This window comes from Euleptes europaea, chromosome 15 (genome assembly GCF_029931775.1).
Source record: "Euleptes europaea isolate rEulEur1 chromosome 15, rEulEur1.hap1, whole genome shotgun sequence".
Taxonomy (NCBI): Eukaryota; Metazoa; Chordata; class Lepidosauria; order Squamata; family Sphaerodactylidae; genus Euleptes; species Euleptes europaea.
The window spans coordinates 50,240,345-50,268,001 of record NC_079326.1 but is presented as its reverse complement, the minus strand read 5'-3'; the positions used below and the strand labels follow the sequence as shown (position 1 = coordinate 50,268,001).

Sequence of the window (27,657 nt, the reverse complement as noted above, 5' to 3'; positions counted from 1 at the left end):
AAGCTAATCTGTATGGCTATTGTTGAATGTTGTCTTTGTCAGTCTGGAGGTTTTTCAGGGCAGGAAGCCAAGCCTTATTCATTCTTAAACTCTCCTCTTTTCTGTTAAAGTTGTGCTGATGTTTATGAATTTCAATGGCTTCTCTGTGCAGTCTGACAAAATAATTTGATAATTTGTTGCTTGCTATTCATACGAAGTACAGAATAGGTGCATACAGACTACCATTTTACCGTAGTGTAATGGTACACCTGCAGCGTGAAAGTAAAGCTTATGGTCCTCTGAGCGACATCTACCTTAACTCACAAGTCGTCTTATGTGGTAAGAGGGAATCTTACATTTTCTTCGATGGAGGAGGGTCCCTACAAGTGCCAATAAACTACTTACTGAACCTATGATTCTCCTGAAAGCTTACTGAATTTGGTGACAAGCTACACTATCTACTGCACCACGTGATGCATCTTCCACTGGACTGTTGCCATTTCACAGTAGGAGGTTGAGAGTTTAAAGCAGTCTTGTTTATTACGCCCGATATACGTACCGGTTGAGAACTGCCCCAAATGCGCAGGACAATTCACACACCCCAGAACAAAGGATTGCAACAACCTTCGACAAGAGATTGCAACAACGTTTATAACTTTGGGTCAGGGGTGTTGCCGTTACGTCGATTTGCTCCGCGTTGGATGTCTGCTTCACTTTAATTAGCACAGCGTATTCGATATTTGTCAGGCTTCAGTACCTCATTGCATTTCGGCAATAGTAAACTTCACTCCAGACGTTGCAGAGAGTTTAAAGATTTTATTAAGAAAGTAAACGGGTTCGGAGCAGCTAACAAACTTAAGGTTGGGATACGGATTGGGGGAACAGTGGTCATCTTTATAGGGAACATGCAATACAGTTGATTGCATCAGCGGTAGGACATGAAAGGGTGCCGCAGAGTTTGTTTAGAATATAAAAGGATGCAAGGTGACAGTAAGGAAATGTTCGCCTGTTATTGCCCTCTACGAAACCTCCTGGTGAGATTGACTAGCAAGCGGCCGGGCGATCCCTAGGCTCCCAGGCATTTGTTCCGCGGCCCCAGAGATCTCACCTGGATCTTTATTGAAACGCTAATGCCAGGCGATCAAAGGAATGAGAATGGAGGTGGGTGGGAAGGAGACACGGAGTCTGCTTATCCGGGGCTCGACTGGATGCCCTCGCTGACAATATTGGTCAAAGCTGTCTCTAAGCAAGCATTAGGTCTTGTGACCACATTCCTAAGGGTGAAGGTAAGATACTGTTTTTCTCTACTGGTGAAAGGCCGTACCAGGCAAGCAATGTAGTCTTTCATTCTGGCAGCTCATAATGGCGTCTGCCAGACTCATGCTAACTTAAATGATTACACATTAGGGCATCTGTTTCAAGGATCAATACTTCACCCCTTATACCTGGGGCTGCATGTCAATTACATACATGTGCTCTCACATGGTATTGTGCTAGATGCTAACCCTTATACCCCGGGCTTAGCATCTTTATAAGTGTGAGTATGCGGACTGAGTATAAAAGCATACATTTCCAATACATTTCCCATAACATATAATGATTTCAGGCATTACAATCCTTCTTGGGGGAGGGGGCGCGCCCCAGTTTGGCTGGCCACTTGAGAGAGTGCCCAGATATCCTTTTGCATTTTCTTTTTATTATTGTATTTGTTTGTTTTGTTTTATATGTTTATGTTATAAAAATAAAATATATATATATATATTAAAAAAAAGAGAGAGAGAGCCCAGGTTTGACCCCCGCTTTTGGTGAGCTGGCGCTCACTTCTCGGGAGGCACCGCGGCGCGAATCTGAGTTCTGTATTTGTCTGTTGCATTTGTGTATTTGTTTCTGCGTTTATAGCCCGCCCTCATTCCCAGCAAGCTGGGCTCACAGCAGGATACAACACTGAACATCAGAAAGGCCCTGCTGGATCAGAACAAGGCCCATCAAGTCCAGCAGTCCGTTCACACAGTGGCCAACCAGGTGCCTCTAGGAAGCCCACAAGCAAGGCGACTGCAGCAGCATCTGCAGCAGCCTGCATTCCAAAGCACCTCATATAATAGGCGTGCTCCTCTGATCCTGGAGAGGATAGGTATGCTTCACACCTAGTATTCATAAGAACATAAGAAAGGCCCTGCTGGATCAGACCAAGGCCCACCAAGTCCAGCAGTCTGTTCACACAGTGGCCAACTGGGTGCCTCTGGGAAGCCACTAACAAGACGAGTGCAGCAGCACCATCCTGCCTGCGTTCCAAAGCACCTCATATAATAGGCATGCTCCTCTGATCTTGGAGAGGATAGGTATGCATCATGACTAGTATTATGTATGCGTTGGTTACACATAAGGTTGGAGGCAGAGTTCCAACAGCAACCGCTTTATTCAGTTAACAGGGAAGAGAGAACTAACTTAACTGCAAAAAACCCCAACTTATATACTGTTCCCAACCACCCGGAGCCACCCCACCCACCCCCTAGTCCGTGCTTGGACGGCCAAAGTCCACCGTCCAATAGGAGAAACAGACAATGGAGCCTGGAGCAGAAGCCTCAAGCTCAACATAGTTCAGCACTGCTGAGTTCAGCAGTTCAGTAGTTCAGCATAGTCCTTGCACCAACTAAATACATTACAACTAGTATCCATTTTTACTAGTAGCCCTAGGGATAGCCCTCTCCTCCATGAATAGGTCCACCCATAAGAATGTAAGAAAAGCCATGATGGATCAGACCCAGTCCCATCAAGTCCAGCAGTCTGTTCACACAGTGGCCAACCAAGGGCCTCTAGGAAGCCCACAAACAAGACGGCTGCAGCAGCATTATCCTGCCTTCATTCCAAAGCACCTAATATAATAGGCACGCTCATCTGATCCTGGAGAGAATAGGTATGCATCATGATTCAGAAAACCATCAGATAAAACATACTTTAAAACATACCTTAAAATTACGTACTCCAACCAATACAATAAATACAATAAAGCAAGATGGCATTCGTCATTACTGGTCACATAACACTGGAGAAACTAGATTTATATGCATAACCCTGGGCCGAGGGGAGACACTGCAAATTGAGGCGGGTTCAGAGCGAAATATGAGCCAGAGAGCGATTGGGTTCAAATATGAGTCAAAAGCTCACACCCCCAAAATCTTGTGGGTCTCTAAGGTGCGATTGGACCCAAATGTAGCTCTTCTACTGCAGACAGACGTGGCTACCCTGATGTTGCTAGGGAGACTGTTCCACCGGGCCGGGGCTGAAAAAGCCCTGGCTGTCGTTGAGGGCAGCCACATGCTCCTCAGGCCTTGGAAACCATAAGGGGTCACCATAAGTCGGCTTCAGTTGGACGGCACACTTTCCCCCACCACGACTAAATAGACGTGTGTAGAATTGTACAGTTAGTCACAAAATGGCTGACTGAGTTCTGTTTCCCTTTTCTTGCAGGCTTCCAGGCAGGCTTCGGGTATCCCAGGAATGACTCCGACTGATGAAAAGTAAATGGTTTCTGCGTAGGGGGTCTATAAGGGCATATTCCTCCCCAGTGTGCAAGGGAACTCTCCCGTAGAATCATAGAGTTGGAAGGGACCACAGGGTAATCTAGTCCAACCCCCTGCGCCATGCAGGAAATTCACAACTAACTCGCCTCCCCCAGTGACCCCTACTTCATGCCCAGAAGATGGCCAAGGTGCCCTCCCTCTCATGATCTGTCATAGAATCAGCATTGCTGGCAGATGGCCATCTGACCTCTTAAAAACCTCCAGGGAAGGAGCGCTTACCACCTCCTGAGGAAGCCTGTTCCACTGAGGAACCGCTCTAATTGTTAGAAAATTCTTCCTAATGTCTAGACGGAAACTCTTTTGATTTAATTTCAACCCTTTGGTTCTGGTCCGACCTTCTGGGGCAACAGAAGACAACTTGGCACCCTCCTCTATATGACAGCCCTTCAAGTACTTGAAGATGGTTATCATATCCCCTCTCAGTCTTCTTCTCTCCAGGCTAAACATACCCAGCTCCTTCAACCTTTCCTCATAGGACTTGGTCTCCAGACCCCTCACCATCTTTGTTGCCCTCCTCTGGACACGTTCCTAGTCCTCCCCACTCTCAGCAAACCAGATTCCCCCATGCCTCTCCTTTCCACAATCTGTGATCCACTGTGTTCCTTTGCTTGGCGCATAATGTCACTTGTAAGGGCCATGGGTGCTGTGGATAGCCATGCACAATAAACTTGCTCAGAGTAGGCCTAGAGGGGGAGCAGAAAGTTCTGATGAGACCCCCGTGGGGCATCTCGCTGACCACCACTCTGCATGCGCAGAAAAGGAAAGAGTGTGGCCTGTTTCTTGACTCCTTGCAGTCCGACTGGGTCTATGGACTTCCTCCTGCTTTCTTCCTAGAGATGGGAACCTCCCGGATATCGTCACCAGCGGCAGCTTGCACAAGTTCCTGGTAAATCTCCACGAGAAATACGGCCCTGTCGTCTCCTACTGGTTCGGGCGGCATCTGGTCATCAGCCTGGGGTCCATCGACGTCCTGAAGCAGCATATCAACCCCAACAGGACCTGTGAGTCTGTGTTGAAACTCTTTCCTAAAAATAAGCTTTGGGTTTCCAAGAAAAGCAAGGCCTGGAGTTTTTGTGAGCCTGCTGCCAACTGCCTGTGGAAATCGACAATTTGGTGAAACCAGAAATTGTTCCTCTGGTTTGTTAGGCTTTGGTTTGTGAACAGAGAGAAAGCAGGATATGATCTAAGAAGCTTCTGTTTAATTACACAAGTGTGTGTGTGTGTTTGTGTGTTAAGTGCCATCAAGTTGCTTCCGGCTCATGGCGACCCTATGAATCAATGTCCTCCAAAATGTCCTATCTTTGACAGCCTTGCTCAGGTCTTGCAAATTGAGGGCTGTGCCTTCTTTTATAGAGTCAATCCATCTCTTGTTGGGTCTTCCTCTTTTCCTGCTGCCTTCAACTTTTCCTAGCATGATTGTCTTTTCCAGTGACTCTTGTCTTCTCATAGTATGTCCAAAGTACAACAGCCTCAGTTTAGTCATTTTAGCTTCTAGGGTCAGTTCAGGCTTGATTTGATCTATAACCCACTGATTTGTTTTTTTGGCAGCCCAGGGTATCTGCAACACAGTTACCGTCTTAAATAAGAAATTGGTTGCCCCTTGTTGAAAAAGTTGCCAGGGAATTCAGTGCTAGGTATTGAGAATGGATCAGTCCACCTAGGCCATTTATGGTTGATAATTAGCAGCGTGTTCCCGGCTGAAGTGCCTCGCATATTTTTTTGAGTTTTTCCAAAGGCTTTGGCCATTGGATACTATGGCATTGAAGTCTCTTCCCTCTTCTAACCCTACCCTTCTCAGGCTCTGCCCCAAAAACCTTCCGGTGGCGAAGAGGGGCCTGGCAACCCTAGGCTGAAGTCACGCAGCAGAGAAGGTTAATTTTTTTCTCCTGGTGCTTTTAAAAGAGGTGTTTGGCTTTTAAAAAGGAATATGGCATTTAGCAAGCCCATCATTTCTTGTTCAAAGAAAGGTTGCAAAATTCCTTAGGCGAACCTGCTTGTCAAAGAGAGAGTTTAGAGGGATTTGGGGGCGGGTGGGGGATGACCCAGTTGTTTTGCTTGTCTCAAGTAATATTCAAGAGCTGTTTCTGGGCCACAGGGCAGCTGAGACCTCAAAAGCTTTCTGAGGGAGGAGAGTCCTTTACTAAAATGCTGCTTTGTCCAGTATATCCCAAAGAAGAAGATGAAGAGTGGGTTTTTATATGCCGACTTTCTCCACCACTTAAGGGAGACTCAACCCGGCTTACAATCCCCTCCCCTTCCCCTCCCCACAACAGACACCCTGTGGGGTAGGTGAGGCTGAGAGAGCTGTGACTAGCCCAAGGTCACCCAGCTGGCTTCATGTGCAGGAGTGGGGAAACCAACCCGGTTCTCCGCCGCTCATCTCGGTTATTTTCATAAGCTACCAGCTCAAAAAGGAGCCTCGCGGCGCCTTAAAAGCGTGCTGATTTATCGAGGCATCGGGTTTTGCGGGCTGGAGCCCATTTTGGAATTGCTGAGAGAGGTCTAGGTCAGCCGAGCAACGCCCGTATTAAATAATTTGGTTTATACCGGCTGTTGTGGGGAATGAATGCGTGGGATCGGTCCGTTTCAGCGGCGGCCTTTCCAGTTAACCACTTGCCCTGTAAGAAAGAGAGTTTGTCTGAACATGGTTGCTGTTGCCCTCACAGTTAAAGAGAACAATAAGTGGTTGTTAGTGGCGTTTGGGGACATGGCGGAGAGTGGCGAGGTAAATCACTTGAGGAAATGGAAGATGTCTCTTCCTCTTACATCGTTATTACATCAAGCTGAAAGCTTTCCCCCTCCCTCCCGTTTGAAGAAAAAGCTCCCTTTGCCCCAAACAGTGGGGCAAGACTTGAAGGCGTAGAGCTCTTTTTGTTAAAAAAAAAAAAGACGCATAATGATTAAACATACTCCTATGGACAGCAGTTTTGCTTGTGCGCCAACTTTCTTGACTCCCGTTTTGTGTTCTTTCTTAACTCTATTGAACCAAGATGGGGGGGGGATCAATTTAACTCAACTGCCTGTAAATTGGGCTTCAAGCAAAGAAAAGAATTGAGCGAGCAATAGAAGTATCTTAGGCTGCGGAAATGGAAGGCCTTGAATAGTTTAAGACCGATTCCAGGCTCTGCTGGATATCTCCGTTATATTTTGTGTCTTTTAGATTTGTATTGCTTGTAGCATATTTGCCTTGGGTTCTCTGCTGTTTGCCAAGCTCCTTTTATTTAGTGCTCATTTTATTTTTTGCAGGTATGGAGAGAGGGAGGGTGAAAGAAACTGTGTCTCAGGGTCTGTGTGCAAGATCTACATTGGTTGTTTTTTTTTTTTAATTTGTGGTTTGGCTGGCCTGTATCTCTATTCCCATTGCAAAATTCAGGATTTCTGGATGTTATTGGGTTGTTGTTTTTTCCCTGAGAGACGAATCCCTAGTCCCCCAAGTGTGGTGTACTGCCAGCATGGTGTAGCGTTTATGAGGGGTGGACTCTGATCTGGAGAACCAGGTTTGATTCCCGACTCCTCCACATGAGCGGCGGGCGCTAATCTGATGAAGCGGGTTGGTTTCCCCACTCCTACACATGAAGCCTGCTGGGTGACCTTGGGCCAGTCACAGTTCTCTTTGAGCTCTCTCAGCCTCACCTACTTCACAAGGTACCTCTTGTGGGGAGAGGAAGGGAAGGAGATTGTAAGCCGGTTTGATTCTCCTTAAACTGTAGAGGAGAAGAAGAACAGTTGGTTTTTATATGTTGACTTTCTCTGCCACTTAAGGAAGAATCAAACCGACGTACAATCACCTTCCCCTCCCCACAACAGACACCCTGTGAGGTAGGTGGGGCTGAGAGAGCATGACTTGCCCAAGGTCACCCAGCTGTCTTCATGTGGAGGAGTGGGAAACAAATCCAGTTCACCAGATTAGTGCCCGCCACTCATGTGGAGGAGTGGGGAATGAAACCCGGTTCTCCAGATCAGACTCCGCCACTCCAAACCACCGCTGGCTCTGTAGAGAAAATAGCCATTTGAAAACCAACTCTTCTTCAGTTTAAAAAACTGGAGCCCGTTCATTATTTTGATGGAGCTACACTTTACGAAGTCCTTCACCTCTGGATAGCCCCTTTACTGAGTATGGTAGAGACTTCTGCTTGACTTTCGCCTCCCTTCTTTCAGCGGATCCCTTTGAAACGATGCTGAAGTCCTTGCTGCGATATCAGTCTGGCCTCGGTGGAGACGTGGGGGAGAGCTGCCTACGGAAAAAGCTGTATGAAACGGGGGTGGCCAAGTCACTGCAGAGCAACTTCGCTGTCATCCAGGAGGTGAGTGGCTTCCCTGGAGGGCTGTCATTGGTTAAGGGATCTTTTTGATGGAAGAGCAGTTCTTAGCTGGAAGAGCCAGCATGGTGGTGGTTCTTCTTATTCTTCTTCCTCCCCCCCCCCCCCGTGAAGGGGGTAACTGGGAAAGAAACTTTTTTTATAGGGTGTTTTTGTTTTGGGGGGAATTGAAATATAAGCATGGCTAATTTGTGGGGGGATCTAGCATTATCATTGCAAGGGTATTGCTCTGATGTAGGCAGATCTTCCAGTGTGTAATATGTAAGAACATAAGAAAAGCCATGCTGGATGAGACTCAGGTCCATCAAGTCCAGCTGTCTGTTCATACAGTGGCCAACCAGGTGCCTCTAGGAAGCCCACAGACAAGATGACTGCAGCAGCACCAGCCTGCCTATGTTCCACAGCACCTCATATAATAGGCATGCTCCTCTGATCTTGGAGAGAATAGGTATGCATTATGACTAGTGTTCATTTTTACTAGTAGCCATGAATAGCCCTCTCCTCCATGAACATGTCCATTCCCCTCTTAAAGCCTTCCAAGTTGGCAGCTATCACCACATCCTGGGGCAGGGAGTTCCACAGTTTAATTATATGTTGTATGAAGAAATACTTCCTTTTATTTATTTTGAATCTCTTACCCAACTTCAGCAGATGACCCCGCGTTCTAGTATTATGAGAGAGGAAGAAAAGTTTCTCCCTGTCCACTCTCTCCATACCGTGCATAATTTTATAGACCTCTATAATGTCTCCCCTTAACCGCCTTCTTTTCAAGCTAAACAGCCCTAAGCGTTTTAATCGCTCCTCATAGGGCAGTAGGATTGCTTTCCCAGCTTATTGCCATCGGGAGGAAATAGCATGATGGTTACCGTTTTCTTTCATTCTTTCCTTTTTGGTAAGCTGTCGGAAGAGTTGCTAACAAAATGGCTGTCCGTCCCCGAGTCTCAGCACGTGCCGCTCAGCCAGCATATGTTGGGGTTTGCAATGAAAGCAGTGACCCAGATCGCAATGGGAAGTAGGTTTGAAGACGACCAGGAAGTAATCCGATTCCGCAAGAACCACGATGCGGTAAGTCTAGAAGAGGGGGAGAAGTTTAATTTCGAGTTTGGTTTCTGTTGGTTTAATGAGGCTCGCATTTCAAGGTTGCAGTGCAACCCCACCTATGATGGCTACTCCCAAGACAGGTGTAGTCAATTACTGGTGAACTCCCAGATGGGCACTTATTGTGTAGATTTCCCCTTGCAAAGTTTCCCCAGAGAGTCCGCCCATCAATTTTAGTGTGGGACCACTCCGTTTTCAGTGTTCTTTTTCTACTGAGAAAATGACCTGCAGTGTTGGTGTGGGTCTGACAGTGATGTATACTGCTTGCGTCCTTCCCGTAGCTCAGTGGTAGAGCATCTGCTTGACATGCAGAAGGTCCCAGGTTCAATCCCCGGCATCTCCAGTTACTGACTTTGATGGACCAAGGGTCTGTTTCAGTATAAGGCACCTTCATGTGTTCATGTATTCTTTTTCTTTGCTCACAACTTTTTTGAGTTCCGGGATATTATATAATGTCACAATCATTTATGATTTCTCTGGCCATGATCCTGTGAGTAATAGTGCCAGTCCAGCCGGGTCATGCCTTTTGTGAGCTACGGGGGTCCTCACTCTCTTGGATCTTGCCTTCCACAAGGAACAATGGGGCTAGGCACTGCAGTGGAAGATTGATGGGATCTCTTGGCTCTAATTCAGCAATGCTATTTCAACCATGTAATAATTTCAGCAGATTGTGATGTTGAGTGGGTGTAAAATATGGCAAGTCAGCATCTTAGTCTGCATTCGTATTACAGAGCCAAAGTCCTAATTCTTTGTCTTCAGGGTAGGTGGGGGTCAGCCAGATCTCCTAAACAGCTTGGAAAGGTAACACGACTGATTCATTTCCCTTTCCTGCAGATATGGGCAGAAATTGGAAAAGGGTTCTTGGACGGGTCACTTGACAAAAGCGTGACCAGAAAAAAGATGTACGAAAATGGTACGTTCCGTTTTTCAGTTCATGTGTGGAGCTCTGAAAGGTTGAGGAAGGTAAGTGGTGGTGGTCACGCCCAAGGGAAGAACTGCCAGCGTTTAATATTCTTGGGAAAAGACACCCTTTTTGGTTCTTCTTTCCAGGAGCCTCTGGGGTGTCTTGCACCTATTACCACATAATGTGATTTAAGTCTCCAATAGTTCCTGGTCTCCATGTATAAAAAAGCTAAGAACACCGAATGTTGGGCTCTTCCAACAAGTCCTGGAACACCTCCTCCCTTGTACTTTTAAAATTCAGTTTGATTAAACATTCTAGGAATCTAAAAATCTTACATTCACCATTTGGTCCTAACAAACAGGAGTTGCATTAAAAAGGTAAAGGTCCCCTGTGCAAGCACCGGGTCATTCCTGACCCATGGGGTGACATCACATCCCGACGTTTCCAAGGCAGACTTTGTTTGCGGGGTGGTTTGCCAGTGCCTTCCCCAGTCATCTTCCCTTTACCCCCAGCAAGCTGGGTGCTCATTTCACCGACATCGGAAGGATGGAAGGCTGAGTCGACCTTGAGCCGGCTACCTGAAACCAACTTCCGTCAAGATCGAACTCAGGTCGTGAGCAGAGCTTTTGACTGCAGTACTGCAGCTTAACACTCTGTGCCATGGGGCTCCTCAGGAGTTGTATTACTGCTACCAAAATTATGAAAATCTTGTTTTCTCCTGGGAAAAAGCGCACACGTACACTTCATAGGACACATTCTGGGAGATGTGCTGTGTTGGTGCATCTTATTTCTAGCTCCAGAGAATTAACTTTCTTTCTTTCTTTAAGACAAAGGACACAGTCGTCAGCTGGCCTTTCCAAAACTCTGGTAGTGATTCTCAGACTTCTGAAAATAAATTAATTGTATTTTCACTGAAAAGGAATATAAATGGTGCCTAGTTAACTCTTGCACTGACGTGGATGGCTCAGGCTAACCCAGTCTTGGCAGATCTGGGAAGCTAAGCAGGGTCAGCCCTGGTTAGTACTTGGATGGGAAACCACCAAGGAAGTCCAGGGTTGCTACTCAGGGGAAGGCAATGGCAAACAACCCCTGTTTTTCTCTTGCCTTGAAAACCGTATGGGGTCGCCATAAGTTGGCTGCAACTTAATGGCACTTTCTGCCAGTCACCTCTTGATGATGCTGATGGATAATTGCTAGCATTGCACCCAAATAGGGGCGGTTGCTCGGTTAACACCTGTTTGCAGACAGTCTTTCCACCATGACAGGCCAACAGAAGGCTTGCTGGGAGTCAGAAGGCTTCTCCCCATCTCGTGGGATTCCCATTACTTCCTATAAACAGTTGTCCTTGATCCTAGTGTTGTAACACTAAGACTTCCTCTATTGTCCTCCCGCATTTAGCCAAAAAATCATGCTTTTATGCATTGGTGAGAGCAAGTAGGATTATTTCTCTGGCTATTGGCTGAGATTAAGCATGAGGATGACATTGTTACAGGCCAGGATATCCTACTCTGGTGCACCAGAGCCTCCCTGAACGAAACATAACATCATCCATAATTACATCGGTAGTGTTCACATTGAGTGCGTGAAGTTTTGTGTGCTTACGTTAAAGCAGTGACATACAGTGCATTCCTGAGCAGAATGCCTGTGCCGGGCTTAGGAGGCAATGCAGTGGCGCTGCCTCCTAAGAACGTTTCGACCCGACCAAAACCTCCGCCCGGCGCCAAAAATCCGTGCAACTCGCATAGGGTTGCACGGGAGATACACCACCTAAAAAGTGGCGTATCGCTGCAAAAATAAAAGGGGCCATTCCCAAGCCATAACGGCTTAGGAGGGCGCCTAACAGCGGCTTCGCCCCCCAGCTGGTGCTGTAATGCCCTGGGAATGCCTCCCAGGACGCCGTTACACCCCGGGACGCCTTTACGCCCCGGGAATGCCTCCCAGGTCATTGTCTGGACACCTGCAGCAGGCTCCAGCGGCGGCCGGGCACGGCACAGCAGCGGCCTGCCCTGCACGCCAGTGCTGGGGCCACAAACGCCAGCACGTGCCACCCAGACGCCAGCGCTGTGGGCCCTTGTGCCGGCAGAGGCCGTCACCAGCTTCCAAAGGCCTTTGGGCACGGCCACCGGCTCTACTCAGGAATGCTCTGATAGTTCTGTTCTACGCATAGCACGGACAAAAGCTGCAGTTGAGGGTCTCCCTGACACATGCAGTTCATGTGAGATAGATGCGTGCAGCTGTTTGAGCATATTCTTATACTCTGTAAATGTTAAAGTGGCATTTACGCAGGGGGAGAGCGGCGGGGGGGGGGTTCACCCGCCTGGCCCAGAGAGCTGAGGTGGTTTTTCAGAATGATGCCCTCTGCTGGCCAACACGGGGACTCCTTTCTTTTGCATACCTGAAGCTCTGATGGAGATGGAGCTGGTCTTGAAGAAAGTCATCAAAGAGAGACAGGGCAGGAGCGTCAACCGGGAGATCTTCATTGACTCTTTGCTGCAGGGCAACCAGACTGACAAGCAGGTATGGCCAGCTGGGGGGGGGGGGTAATGAGCCATTTAACAGAGTCCTGCTAGATCTGCTGCTAATTGCATCTTGATGGATTAGATTTAGTTTAATTGCACGCATAGGTTCCCCCTTGTCTCCCTCTCCTTCCTAGCTGTAATGTGTGGCATTTCTCCTCTCCCAGTGATGAGGCTTTGGGTGTGTATTTCTCTTCCGTGGCTATCTTTCCTAATTTTTTGCCCTACAAATGGATGATGTTTAGCTTGAAACAGTTACTTTTGCTTAATATGAAGAAATATTGGAATAATTGGAAGCTGTTTATTTAGCCAATGTACATGCTATTGTTATTGTTATATTTATACCCCGCCCTTTTCCAGCAAGGCCAGGCTCAGCGTGGCTTTCAACGTAGTCAATAATAATATATATAGATATAAAATTTAAAAGACATAATTCTAAAACCATCATACTAATTGAATCATTTGCTCTAAGACAGCGGTTCCCAAACTGTGCTCCACGGAGCACTTGGTGCTCCATTAAACATCTCCTAGTGTTCCGTGAAGAGATTGGAAAGAAGAGATTGGAAAGAAAAATACAATTGTCATTCAGTTTAATATATAGGTGCTAGGTGAAAATTAGTGCTCCGTGATGAATTTCTCTCCTGAAAAGTGCTCCATGACTCAGAAAGTTTGGGATCCACTGCTCTAAGACATACATGACACTAGCAGCAGATACTGTATCATTCCCCGCCCCCCCAGCCTTTCTTCACACATCATAACAGTTTCCAAGCCTAGGTCAAAGCCAAAAGCCCTCCTCGAGAGAAAGGGACCGTGGAGTTTATGGGACAAATGTGGCGCAAAGACAACAATTCCCTGCCTCTCAAATTCCTCACCTAGTAGACAAGGAGAACTTTCCAAGCAGAGAGGGATGTGAGGCAGACGTCTCCCATGCTATAGTACCGTGTTGGCGAACCTATGGCACGAGTGCCACTTCCGGCACTCGTAGCCCTCTCTGCCGGCACGCGCAGTTCCTCCAAGCCGCTGGCCTTTCCGGCTCTGCCCCGCCCCGGGTGATCTCCAACCAATAGAGATCAGTTCCCCTGGAAAAAATTGCCACTTTGGCAATTGGACTCTATGGCACTGAAGTCCTTTCCCAAACCCCGCCCTCCTCAGGCACCACCCCAAAAACCTCCCACTCATGGCGAAGAGGAACTTGGCAACCCTAGCCTTTCCCTCTGGGGCCCCTCTGGGGGTGGTATTCAGGTTAAATTGCCGCATTGGCACTCGGCGATAAATATGTGGGTTTTCGGTTGCAGTTTGGGCACTCGGTCTCTAAAAGGTTCGCCATCACTGCTATAGTACAATGGGTGTACATACACATGTGTGATTTCATCCCCTCAGCTAAGTTTGGGCGAATATCTTGAATCTGTTGATATTTTATTTATCCCTCCCAACCTTGGGTACCCAGCTTCTGTTTTCTAGGTTGGGTTTCATTTCCCTTTTTTCTTTTTTCTTCTATTACTGCTCTCTGTGGGATACTAGTCATGCTGCATATCTATTCTCTCTAGTATCAGAGGAGCATGCCTATTATATCAGGTGCTGTGGAACAAAGGCAGGATGCTGCTGCTGCAGTTGCCTTGTTTGTGGGCTTCCTAGAGGCACCTGGTTGGCCACTGTGTGAACAGACTGCTGGACTTGATGGGCCTTGGTCTGATCCAGCAGGGCCTTTCTTATGTTCTTATGTCTCCTTCTGAGCCTTATGCACCCATACCCACACATGACAAAAATGAGTTCACCAATTATATTAGGATTCATTACCTTTCATCAACCTGAACCTTTATCTAGCTATCATGGGTGTACGAGCAGTGACCCCCACTCAGCCCACTGCAACAAAACCTTGTGGCATCATAAAAGGTACTGAATTTATTGTGGCATAAGCATTCATAGGCCACACGTCTGTAATCAGTAAACCCACAGAAGGTCTATTGTGTTGGCCTATGGGAGATGGCCTGTGGGGGAGAGGCCGTGGCTTAATGGCAGAGCATCTGCTTGGCATGCAGAAGGTACCAGGTTCAATCCCCGGCATCTCCAGTTAAAGGGACTAGGCAAGTAGGTGATGTGAAAGGCCTCTGCCTGAGACCCTGGAGAGCCGCTGCCGGTCTGAGTAGACAATACTGACTGTGATGGACCAAGGGTCTGATTCAGTATAAGGCAGCTTCATGTGTTCAAGACTGAGGTTTACTAAGCATGGTCGCACCAGTACCCTGGGTTCCATTTTGAATCCCAAAATGGAACCCGAGGGACCCCATCTTGGAATGCATAAACAGTTGCCCTGTGCTCAGTTGGCCTTAATTACTCACAAACGTGCTCTACTGGGAGCGTGACCATGTGGGAGGAAACCGTGAAAGTCTAGAGTTGAGAAGGCATCTTCCTAAGCATGATTGTGTACCCTTGGAAATTCAAAGGTTCCTTGCACGAATCAAATTGGCACAGTTGGATCAGTGTACCTGTAAACAAAGCACTGTGCTTTGTGTGCGGTTCCAGCTAACTACATCAAGACACCTGTGGTGCAAAACTGTAATTAAGTTGTGTCCTTAATTACAGTTTTGCTGGAAAGCTGGAGCTCCTTCCAGTACTTGTGAGGAACACCCCTCCCTTGGATCGAGACACCCTATCTTACTGACAGCACAGAGAACCAACTAATGCTAAGTTGAAATCCATGGTGTGTCTCCTTGTCCTGCTCTCTGTGTTTTGCCAGGTTGATAATTGCACACATTTTATATGAGAGACATATACAGCCCAGTATAACAACTTATAGACAATCTTACCAGATGTTGGTATAATTGAAATATATTATACAACCTATACACCTGCCTGGTCTGATATATAATTGTCTGTATATGTTTATATATCTGTAAATATATGTGCATGTTTTACATGGGTTTCAATTGATGACTTAGGAAGGCCAAAATAGGCCAAAACGCATCTGGCATGTGATTATAGTATATCAACCTTAGGAAATGCCATTGTGCTGTTTTAACGTTTTTTAAAAAATATTTTTTATCTTGACATAGCGACTTAAATAAATTATATTTTCATTATCCATATATTTTATTTATCCCACCCAACCTTGGGTACCCAGCTTCTGTTTTCTAGGTTGGGTTTCATTCCCCTTTTTTCTTCTTCTACTACTGCTCTCTGTAGGAACCTGAGCCCCTTAAAACCATTTCCTGTCCTTGCAGGCTGTGCTCTTAACACCAATTTTGGGGTGACTGGGATTTGGGGGCATGTGCGGAAGGCCCAGTTTTCTCCTCTGAAGCCACATTTCTTTTTAACACAAAGTGTTTAACTGGAATGGAAAGACAAGATTGGGTTGTGAATCATACAATGACATATTAAATTTGTTATTCTTTTGTGGTGTTTACTGCAAAAAAAACACCTTACAAATGATAAAAGGGCAGCCTCAGGATACAAAACGGAAGACCCAAGATTTAGTTACGTGAGGTAGAAAGCCACCCCCTCATCTTCTCTATCCGCATTCATCTGATGAAGCGGCCCCCTGCCCACAGAAGTCTGTGCCACAATGAAGTCATAACTCTTTGCTACCAAACAGTAAGGCCACAGTCCAAACAGTAAGACGTATTTGGTACCAGGTCCCATTAACCATGGTGGCACTGACGTCTGAGTACACATACAGCAATGGAATGCACCATAGCAAAGCTTTTGGAATTTGAATTTAAATGCTTCCTCAGTATAACCTCCCCTACAGGCCCAGTCGTATGTCACAAAAGGTATGTTTTGGAGTTTCATGCCTCCCAGGTGCCCGTGGGTCTGGTTGAACACATGAAGCTGACTTATACTGAATCAGACCCCTGGCCCATCAACATCAGTATTTTCTACTCAGGCTGGCAGCTGCTCTCCAGGGTCTCAGGTAGTGGTCTTTTGCATCACCTACTTGTCTGGTCCCTTTAACTGGAGATGCCAGGGATTGAACCAGGGACCTTCTGCATGCCAGATGCTCTACCACTGAGCCACAGCCCCTCAGACTGGGATTGCAGCACATGGATTTTGCCCCATGCAGAGTTCCTGACCTAAAATGGCCCCGGGAAGCCACAATTTGCCCTGTTTGGAGATACCTCCAACTTAGAATGTGTAAATTTGGTGGGATTGTGAGAAAATTACCATATACTCATTCCATCTTCCTGAACCAAATGTTGTTTCCTAGATACTGGAAGACACTATGATATTCTCCCTGGCAGGATCAATAATCACCGCCAAGTGTAAGTACATAGTGCATGTTTTATAAAACATCATGCATCCATTGAAGGAGGTTCTTGCCTTCTGAAAATATTAAGAAACTCCAGTTGCACCTTTTATACTAACTTTTTTTATTTATGTAGAGGCAGAGAGTTTTTGTAGGCAGTTCACTACTTTATCAGATGCTAGTGAGACAGTTAGCTACTTTCCTGTCTAAAAAGGCCTTAGTCAAGGGTGTGTCTTGGCCCCTCATCTCTTTAATTTGTTCATCAATGACCTAGCTACAGCTCTTGACAAGGTAGACGGCCATCCACCTAAACTGAACAATCATCCAACTCCCTTCTACTGTATGCCGACGCCGCCGTAGTCTTGGCCAGGACTCCAATTGGCCTTAAAAGATACCTCCTGGCCTTCGCTGCCTATTGTCAACAAAATGGGCTCACCATCAATGCAGTTAGCTACAAGCTTTGAAATCAGCTGGTAGAACATTTATACAAGAACCTGCAGGCCATTTCTCAGTAAGGCCGCTGTAAGAAAATTTGTTCCAGTCTGGGCTTACTTTGTCCTATGAACTTTGGCTCACAGAAGTTTATGGTGGAATGGAAGTTGTTGGCCTTTGAGGTGCTGTTACAGACAAACGAACGCTGCTACCCATCTGGAATTACCGTTATAGATTATGCATGGGAAAGTCTGCATAGGATTGCACTGTTGAACCACTAGATCATGCTGGCTCTCTTTAACACATCTGTTTGGAGCTCCGGACTCAGAACTCCCATTGTCTCCAATTTGGGTTTAGCCCTGAAGCGACCTGATCCGGCTCACACGACCCTTCCCCCTTTTTCTTCTGCAATACGGGGATAATAGTATGAGCTGGTTTTACAGGGCGATCATCCAAGTAACTCTAATAATGTATGTGAACCTTGCCGAGCACTTAGGAGAATGCGCCATATACTTAAGTGCAGCCTTTTCAACAGACTCTTCAGCCCTCTTAGTATGTTCCTTCTAATCTTTGCAGACATATATTTTCGTTTCCTGTGAGCCATCAACCAGCTGCTTCCTCCTTGTGGGAAGCACCACTTCACAAGATCTGACTTCTCCGTTACAGCTCCTTAATTTTATTTATTTTCAGCTACTATACAAGAACTGTAAATCAAAAGGAAGGTGTCGCTGACCAAACCTGTGTTTTTCTCTTCTGTTGCCTTTTTTTCAGTGTGCACTTGGGCAGTGTACTTCTTGACTACTTCCAAAGAAGTTCAACAAAAGCTTTACAAGGAGGTGGATCAAGTTCTTGGAAAGGGCCCTATTACATATGCGAAAATCGAGCAGCTCAGGTGTGTGTGCAAAGCTTTTGTTTCTTTTCACTTTTCGGTGCCGGTGGGTTGGGGCAAACATAACCTTGATCTCCTAACTAGGGTTAAGAAAGCAAGGGGTGTGCAGCTGGTTCACATGTGCCTTCTGCCCACATCTTCCCCTCCACATCTGTTTCCTTCTCACTCTCATGGTTTAGAATTATGTCCACATCTGCGCCAGCAGGGCTTTAAGCGAATCAGGAATGCCCTCTTAACACGAGTTCAAAGTGGGTGGCGAAACATGGGGACGAGGCACCCTGATGAAAACGAATGCTGATGTAGTGCCACATCATGGTTAGAAGAAGAAGAAGAGTTGGTTTTTATATGCAGACTTTCTCTACCACTTAAGGGAGAATCAAACCGGCTTACAATCACCTTCCCTCCCCCTCCCCACAACAACCTGTGAGGTAGGTGGGGCTGACAGCTATGACTAGGCCAAGGTCACCCAGCTGGCTTCATGTGTAGGAGTGGGGAAACCAATCCAGTTCACCAGATTAGCCTCCGCCTCTCATGTGGAGGAGTGGGGAATCAAACCCAGTTCTCCAGATTAGAGTCCACAGCTCCAAACCACCGCTCTTAACCACTACACCATTCTGGCTCTCAGATGATTGGTATCAGATGAGAATCTGTAGAGCAATGTTTCCAAATCTCTGAATCCTGACCCAAGAGTTGATCAGGAAGCCTGTGAAAGTAGGTTCCAGGTTTTTGCTGTTTTTGATTTCCTGGCGTTTCAGAATGCTAGAAAAACAGCCTTCGGAATCCGTCGAAGCGTGTGGGGTTCAATTTTATTTGCTATGAATAGACTTTTAATAGATACCTGTTTGCAGATATTGCCGGCAGGTTCTGTGTGAGACCGTGAGGACGTCGAAGCTGACACCAATTGCTGCCCGTCTTCAGGAGCTGGAGGGCAGGGTTGACCAACACATTATTCCCAAAGAGGTAGGCAAGGAAGCCGGCGCTCTAATTCTCCATTTCTTATTGGTAGATGCTCTTCTTTCATTTACTATTACGACGCCTAGGGAGATGGTGTGGAGCTTTTAAACTCACACAGCAGAACATAAATAACTCTTTTTGGTGTAAATGCCGTCGTAGTGGAGAAGGGGACATAGATCGGAGATTAAAACTTTTTTTTTTACTATATTGTATAATTCTTAGTCAGGAGTAGAATTTTGATTAAAGGTGTCACATCCCTTCCCCCAAAATCCCTCCACTCACAATTATCCTGTATTAACAATAGATAGAATTTAGGGTTTGGTGTGTTTCCAGCTCAGGCTGAAAACTGGTTGGTGATAGAGCACAGAAATATATTGTGTTATTCTGTTCACAATTAAATTATTCTGTACACATATACAGTGAGGGGAAAAGGTATTTGATCCCCTGCTGAATTTGCCCGTTTGCCCTCTGACGAAGAAATGACCAGTCCATAATTTTAATGGTAGGTCTATTGTAGCTGTGAGAGACAGAATAACAACAGGAAAAACCCCAGAAACCCAGAAGACAAAAGTCAGAGATTGATGTTCGTTATAATGAGTGAAATAAGTATTTGATCCCTTTGCAAAAGATGACTTAGTACTTGGTGGCAAAACGCTTGTTGGCAATTACAGAGGTCAGATGTTTCTTGTAGGTGGCCACCAGGTTTGCACACATCTCAGGAGGTATTTTGTCCCACTCCTCTTTGCAGATCCTCTCCAAGTCAGTAAGATTTCGAGGCTGATGTGTAGCTACTCGAACCTTCAGCTCCCTCCACAGATTTTCGATGGGATTAAGGTCTGGAGACTGGCTAGGCCACTCCAGGACCTTAATGTGCTTCTTCTTGAGCCACTCCTTTGTTGCCTTGGCCGTGTGTTTTGGGTCATTGTCATGCTGGAATACCCATCCTCGACCCATTTTCAATGCCCTGGCTGAGGGAAGGAGGTGCTCACCCAAGATTTGACGATACATGGTCCTGTCCATCGTCCCTTCGATGCGGTGAAGGTGTCCTGTCCCCTTAGCAGAAAGACACCCCCAAAGCATAATATGTCCCCCTCCATGTTTGATGGTGGGGATAGTGTTCTTGGGGTCGTAGGCAGCATTCCTCCTCCTCCAAACACGGCGAGTTGAGTTGATGCCAAAGAGCTCAATTTTGGTCTCATCTGACCACAATACTTTCACCCAGTTCTCCTCTGGGTCATTCAGACATGCATTGGCAAACTGCAGACGGGCCTGAACATGTGCTGTCTTGAGCAAGGGGACCTTGCGGGCTCTGCAAGATCTCAGTCCTTCACGGCGTAGTGTGTTACCAACTGTTTTCATGTGCCTATGGTCCCAGCTGCCCTGAGATCATTGACAAGTTCTCCCCATGTAGTTCTGGGCTGCTTCATCACCGTTCTCATGATCATTGCAACTCCACGAGATGAGATCTTGCATGGAGCCCCAGACCGAGGGAGGTTGACAGTTAGGGTTAGGGTTGTCACCTTCTCACCAAGCTGCTTGGCAATAGTCTTGTAGCCCAGTCCAGCCTTGTGCAGGTCTACAATCTTGCCCCTGACATCCTTGGACAGCTCTTTGGTCTTGGTCATGGTGGCTAGTTTGGAATCTGATGGATTGATAGCTTCTGTCGACAGCAGAACCCTAACCCGGCTGGTTGATAGGGGATCAAATACTTATTTCACTCATTATAATGCACATCAATCCCTGACTTTTGTCTTCTGGGTTTCTGGGGTTTTTCCTGTTGTTATTCTGTCTCTCACAGCTACAAAAAACTACCATTAAAATTATGGACTGGTCATTTATTCGTCAGAGTGCAAACGGGCAAATTTAGCAGGGGATCAAATACTTTTTCCCCTCACTGTAGATTAAATTAGGTCATATGCTGTTTTATATGCTTCTAATATGTACTTTAGGAGCCCCGTGGTACAGAATGGTAAGCTGCAGTGCTGCAGTCCAAGCTCTGCTCACGACCTGAGTTCAATCCCAACAGAAGTTGGATTCAGGTAGCCGGCTCAAGGTCGACTCAGCCTTCCGTCCTTCCGAGGTCGGTAAAATTAGTACCCAGCCTGCTGGGAGTAAAGGGAAGACGACTGGGGAAGGCACTGGCAAACCACCCCGTAAACAAAGTCTGCCTAGAAAACGTCGGGATGTGACGTCACCCCATGGGTCAGGAATGACCCGGTGCTTGCACACGGGACCTTTACCTTTAATATGTACTTTACTTCTGGATTTCATTGCTTTTATGACATGTTTTTTATAATGTTTTGTTTTAACAGTTAGCTGCCTTGGTGGCTGTAATTGGGCAGAAAGGCAGAATACAAATTTTTGATAATATAATCGGAAGCCAAGAATGGACCCGTAGTGTACACAGGTTCACATGCCAATTTGGTGTCATTTGGACGGGTTGAAATGATCTGTTTTTTTATTTTGTTTCAGACTCTGGTGCTGTATGCCCTTGGGGTGGTGTTGCAAGACAGCTCAGCCTGGCCAATGCCCTACAAGTATGAAACTGTAGCAACTTCATCATAGGTTTTTGTGATTTTTTTTTTCCCTTTTGCTATTTTGAAATGGTAGTTTCGGTCTATCCTGTGATACTGCCCTCGGTGGACTGCCCCACTTTAGATTACGTGTTTGAATGTTTCTTCATGTAAAAACGAGAGGGGGGAAAATGAAAAATAACACGTCTAGGAGAAATTATTTCCCCTAACTAGTAAATTTTCCACAGACAAGAGGTTTTTGCAGTGGAGGGTAATTAAAGATGCAATGGCCCCCATTTTGGGTTCTGAAACGGGACAGTCCAAGAATATAGCTCTGAAAAGACATTTCTGCTCTAGGGTTTCCAGGGCCCTCTTCGCCACCAGCGGGAGGTTTTTGGGGCAGAGCCTGAGGAGGGTGGGGTTTGGGGAGGGGAGGGACTGCAATGCCATAGAGTCCAATTGCCAAAGCGGCCATTTTCTCCAGCTGAACTGATCTCTATTGGCTGGAAATCGGTTGTAATAGCAGGAGATCTCCAGCTAGTACCTGGAGGTTGGCAACCCTATTCTGCTCCCAATGTTGAGTTTATGAGAACGTGGCATCAGAGATTGGTGAATGAGTTGAGATTGAGAATCTGTTAAGATTTAGAAGCATGTTTGCTTCAAAAAGTCAGGTGACATGACTGAACATGTGATTTCCCAAAACGCTTTCTGTTGCATTTTCTTTTCTTTTTTTTAATCCATAGCTTCCTTTTCTAAATGTTCGTGATCTTCCGCGGCAAATGCAGCGTATAACTATTTATAAATTTTTCGAGGTCAGCCGTGAGAATGGAAGGTTGACATCTCAGTTCATAACATCGTGGTTTGGAGGAGGAAACGTCAGTCGAGGGGTTTTGTTTTTGAAGGAAATGGAGGTGCTATCTCATTATTTCCAGAAGTGAACTATTTTTTTTTTAAAGGACCGATTTCAAAACTTGAATTCCACAGCACGAAAGGAAATGCCGTAGCTTGCTTTAGCCTCCAGATGGCAACTCTTAACATAGTTTAGGGTTTGGGGGGAGGATGGGAATGAACTGGGTCACTGATTTAATTCAGAAAGGAAAGACAGTAGGCCTAATTGAATAAAAAAATTAACTAAGGGCCCTGTTCTGTCTCAGGCAGCTGTAGCTGCAGTGTTGGAACAAGGAAGTGAAGAAGAAACTGAGATCTCCGATCCAGAAGCTTTGGGATTTTCTTTATGTCTCTGGCAACATAGAATCACAGAGTTGGAAGGGACCACCAGGGTCATCTAGTCCAACCCCCTGCACAATGCAGGAAATTCACAACTACCTCCCCCGCCACAGCCCCAGTGACCCCTACTCCATGCCCAGAAGATGGCCAAGATGCCCTCCCTCTCATGAACTGCCTAAGGTCACAGAATCAGCATTGCTGACAGATGGCCATCTAGCCTTCAACCTCAATCCACATCTCCCCAAATCCAAGCTCACTCCCCCCAGGTGGTCATCTTACCTGTCCAGTAGAGGCACAGGGAGAAGTAAAGTGGTGTAGTGGTTGAGAGCGGTGGTTTGGAGCGATGGACTCTGATCTGGAGAGCCGGGATTGATTCCCCTCTCCTCCTTGTGAGCGGCGGAGGCTAATCTGGTGAACTGGATTTGTTTCCCCACTCCTAGACATGAAGCCAGCTGGGTGGCCTTGGGCTAGTCACAGCTCTCTCAGCCCCACCTTCCTCACAGGGTGTCGTTTGTGGGGAGGGGAAGGGAAGGTGGTTGTAAGCCGGTTTGATTCTTCCAGAAGCGGTAGAGAAAGTCGGCATATAAAAACCAACTCTTCTTCTTCTAAAATGGCAGAGGCTGTATCAGTTTTAAAAGTGGCTGCCGTAACCTCTGCTCTTTCAGTTGAGGCTCAGAACCGGCTTTATTATTTGACAAGCTGAAGTACCTTATCTTCAGGGCCGATTCAGAAATTGTATCAGTTGGGTCTGGGGTCCCCACCTTGTGTAACAGTCTGATTCAAGGTAATGGTTTTTCTAAATTCCTGCCCCTGTGGAGTGCCTGAACGGGATCAGGACCGTGGCCCCTGTGGAGAAGAGGCGCCTGGTTTCCCCCAGGTCATTTCCCCTACTTGAAATAGTCCCAAGAAGATGCTATTTGGCCTGCTGGGGAAATGCACATGTCCACTAGGAAATGCATGGGTGTCCCCGGTGGGCCAAATAGCCCCCCCCCCCCGGGACCACTTCAAGTCGGGAAAATATGGAAGGGAAGGTTGAGGCCTCTTCTCTGTTTCTGTTCTGGTGCTGATCTGAATCGGGCACCATGTATCCAGGAACTGAGAATCTGCAGCTTGTATCTGACAGTTACATAGGGTGGGTACCCCAGGCCCAACCTGTTAGGGTTGCCAACCTCCAGGCACTAGCTGGAGAGCTCCTGCTATTACAACTGATCTCCAGCCGATAGAGATCATTTCCCCTGGAGAAAATGGCCTCTTTGGCAATTAGACTCTATGGCATTGAACCCCTCCCTCCCCAGGCTCCGCCCCAAAAACCTCCCGCTGGTGGCAAAGAGGGACCTGGCAACCCTACAACCTGTGCATTCCATAACATGTGAATTCACCATCAGCCACTGGATTTTGGAGTATGATTTTGGAGTTTTTCCCCATTATTTGGGATTTATTTATTATCCTGAAATTTCCCTCTTCTTCCCGTGCCGTTTTGTCCATACAACTCCCCCCCCCCACACACACACACACACACGCATCAGCCTTTCAGGGATCATAGGGGCTGCCGGGGGAAAGGTGAAAAAGATCCAATTCTGCGATATCGTATTATGCAACCTGATAAATCTCGGTGGGAAAAACTAAGCAGCCAGGCTATGGTGCTGGCCTCTCATGTCTGTGGGATGAAAGGATGACATCTGTGTCGGGGGAAGAAGAGCTTGAGAATATGTGAACTTTAAAGGAAAGGCCTTGAATAAAGAAAAACGTGGGTATTCTTGCTGCGTACGTTTGTTCTATAGAGCAGCGAATGCCTGAGAGAAACTTGGAAATTTCTTCCATAGATGGCAGCTCTCGGTGCATAAGGATGTATACAGCCGTACAATACCCAAGACTTAATGGTACTCTTTGGAAGATGGGGCAGCAATTTCCACCTATTCCCCCTTCAGATCCCAACTTTACTCTCAGTGCTGTTGCTGTGTCTGCTGACTCTCCCCCCTCCCCTCCCTGAAACAGAATTTGGTCAGTAGAGGGGGACTCAGTGGGAGAGAGAAATGGGAAACCCTGGACACTTTCACACATGCTGAATAATGCACTTTCAATCCATTTTCAATGCGCTTTAACGATTGTTTGCAAGTGGATTTTGCTGTTCCACACAGGCCGTTTATGCATGGCTACTTCCACGCATGTTCGCCCCTGGTCTGTCTCGGTTGTTCGTTGGAGTTATGCATGAGTTTTCCGTCCATTAGGGATGACCTTGCTGCCAGCCTTCACAGATCCCAGACCTTTCCTTTTCCTCTGTTAGCCCAATTCTACCCTGAGCTCAGCCTGGGTGAAATCTCCGTGGATAAGGCAAAGTGCGGGACACGCAAGCTTGGTTTCGCTCCCAGCCAATTACAAAGCAGCATGTCCACAGGCAGGGATTCAAATGCTTCCTGGGAGCTCTTTCTAAACAGAAGAAAGGCTTTTTAAAACCAAGGCTTGCATTTCTCCCCCCCCCCCTTTCAGATTGCTCTGTTTTTTGTTTTTTAGCCTTAAAATGCTTTTTTGTGCAGCAAGTGGGTTTGGGGGAGGGAATTTACTCTCACACTAAACTCTACAAAGTAATCAATTACAAAGCAACATTTAAAGGGGCGGGGACTGGATTTGAGCTTGGAGACTGCTGGTGCATAGATTCCCAACAGGAAAGTGTGGGTCCAGCGAGCAATGAACCTCAGGTAAAACTCCCATGCATAAATGACCACAGTAAAATCCAGCTGCAAAGTGCATTGAAGGTGAATTGAAAGTGCATTATTTGGCATGTGCGCAAGCACCCTCTGTCTCTGCAAAGTCTCAGAATTGGATGTATTGTGTTGGCTAAAATAAGATGGCTACCATCAGGTGAGATTAGGGTTGCCAGGTCCCTCTTTGCCACCGGTGGAAGGTTTTTGGGGCGGAGTCTGAGGAGGGCGGGGTTTGGGGAGGGACTTCAATGCCATAGAGTCCAATTGCCAAAGTGGGCATTTTCTCCAGGTGAACTGATCTCTATCGGCTGGAGATTGGTTGTAAATAGCAGGAGATCTTTTGCTATTACCTGGAGGTCGGCAACCCTAAATGAGAGCTGTCTTCAGAACATGATGAGGCACGGTAGTCAAAGGAGGTTCAATAGTAAAGGATCTAATGCCTGGTGAAATAATCACATGTGCTATAGTACATCCTTTAATCAATGTTATTTGCTACAATTAATGTGCTTTCCCCCCCTGTGAAAGTAGACAGCCTGGCATCGTGTTGGCACCTCGTCAGTTCTTTGACGGTGGGAATCTCACGTTAATTTAGGCTAGGCAGTGTAATTGCTTGTTAGAAACCCCCCCCCCCCCCACTGACCTGCTGGTGAAACAAGCTCTTCTTTCTAATGACTCATCAGCTTCGGCACACACATTCATTCACAGGCCAGCTGGGTTGAGAAAAACCGGGAGGAAGCATCTCACGGGGAAGGGGGAAGGGGAGAGCAGAGAAATCCACTTGCTGCTGTCTGACCAAATGGTACAAAATTGGGGGGTGGGGGGATGGAAAAAGCAGCATCAGTTTGATCCAGATTCGGGCACGGTGGAACCTTGGGTATTATGGCTCGCTTCGGTTTCTGACTTGCCGCCATTAACAGTTCTGCAAATGTGTTTTTGAGGAGGTTGCTGATCCCTCTTTTTTTTTGGTCTCCCCTTTTGCAGATTTGATCCAGATAGATTCAATGATGATGCTGCCATGAAAAACCTTTCTCTCCTGGGCTTTTCAGGGAATCAACAGTGCCCTGAGCTGAGGTGAGAAAACCAAACCATATGTCTTTGGTGTTATGGGTGGCTAGTGGGAGAAGTTCATTTCTGGTGTCCTCGTGTTGTTTGACCGGCTTGATACTTGCATACAGCTTATATGGGAGACATATACAGCCCAGCATAAAATCTTAAAACAATCTTACCAGCTGTTGGTGTAACTGGTAATATATACAGCCTATTACATGCCTGGTCTGTCTTATATTGCCTGTATATGTATATATATTTGTAATATGTGTGCATGTTCTATATGGGTTTGGCATGTGGTGACAGATATCCAAGTCCATTGGGTCATGTGGTTTTCACAATTATACATTCCACATTTACCTTGTGGTGTAGTGGTTAAGTGTGGTGGTTTGGAGTGGCGGACTCTGATCTGGAGAACCAGGTTTGATTCCCCACTTCTCCACATGAGCAGTGGACACTAATCTGGTGAACCGGGTTGGTTTCCCCGCGCCTACACATGAAGCCAGCTGGGTGACCTTGGGCTAGTCACATTCTCTCAGCCCCACCTACCTCACAGGGTGTCTGTTGTGGGAAGGGGAAGGTGATTGTAAGCCAGTTTGATTCTTCCTGAAGTGGTAGAGAAAGTTGGCATATAAAAACCAACTCTTCTTCTTCTTCTTGCTTTTTGGTTCCTAGGTTTGCCTATGTGGTAGCTACCGTATTGCTAAGCGTGGTGGTCAGGAAACTGCACCTGCACCCCGTGGAAGGACAAGTTATAGACATCAAGTATGAGCTCGTCACCTCACCGAAGGAGGAAGCGTGGATAACCGTGTCCAAGAGAAACTGAGGCAACGAGGGAAACCCTTCCTCGCGTGAAGAACCGTCTGGCACCACTCTCTGCCTTCCAGCATTTTAGTCATTCTGAATCCACTTCAGCCATTTCCCCTCCTCCTTTAACAATAAGATCAGGTTATCTTTTACTAAGAATGTACTCTGCAAATGAAGAAGTAATGTAGGAGGAGAATATTGTAGGCTAAAAAAATTTTTTTTTGTAGACCGTCCATCCTGCTCTTCACTCCCATGCCTTCTGATTTAGAAGCCCTTTGCAAGTGTGATTGGCCCGTTGTGGTAAAAGGACTCTGCACATGCACATAGGAACTCTTTTTTTTCCTATATGAAGGACCTTTTTACTTGCTCGAGGGAACTACTTGTTCAGCATAGGAACCCTTGGATAGAAAAATGCATTTGAGGGCTAAATCCTGATGAGCCGGGGC

General features: G+C 46.6%; 1 protein-coding gene across 1 annotated transcript in view; it reads left to right on the top strand.

Moving 5' to 3' along the window:
- LOC130487851 (cytochrome P450 20A1) overlaps positions 1 to 27,255 on the top strand; it is a 28,003-nt gene extending 748 nt beyond the window's left edge. The window contains exons 2-13 of the mRNA XM_056861394.1: positions 3,448 to 3,497; positions 4,395 to 4,561; positions 7,719 to 7,864; positions 8,777 to 8,944; positions 9,812 to 9,890; positions 12,283 to 12,398; positions 16,602 to 16,656; positions 17,844 to 17,964; positions 18,810 to 18,921; positions 21,388 to 21,452; positions 26,339 to 26,428; positions 27,080 to 27,255. Coding sequence (XP_056717372.1) covers positions 3,448 to 3,497; positions 4,395 to 4,561; positions 7,719 to 7,864; positions 8,777 to 8,944; positions 9,812 to 9,890; positions 12,283 to 12,398; positions 16,602 to 16,656; positions 17,844 to 17,964; positions 18,810 to 18,921; positions 21,388 to 21,452; positions 26,339 to 26,428; positions 27,080 to 27,230 — 1,320 coding nt within the window. The 3' untranslated portion in view covers positions 27,231 to 27,255. The remainder of the gene's footprint in view (positions 1 to 3,447; positions 3,498 to 4,394; positions 4,562 to 7,718; positions 7,865 to 8,776; positions 8,945 to 9,811; positions 9,891 to 12,282; positions 12,399 to 16,601; positions 16,657 to 17,843; positions 17,965 to 18,809; positions 18,922 to 21,387; positions 21,453 to 26,338; positions 26,429 to 27,079) is intronic.
- Positions 27,256 to 27,657: the final 402 nt, after the last annotated feature.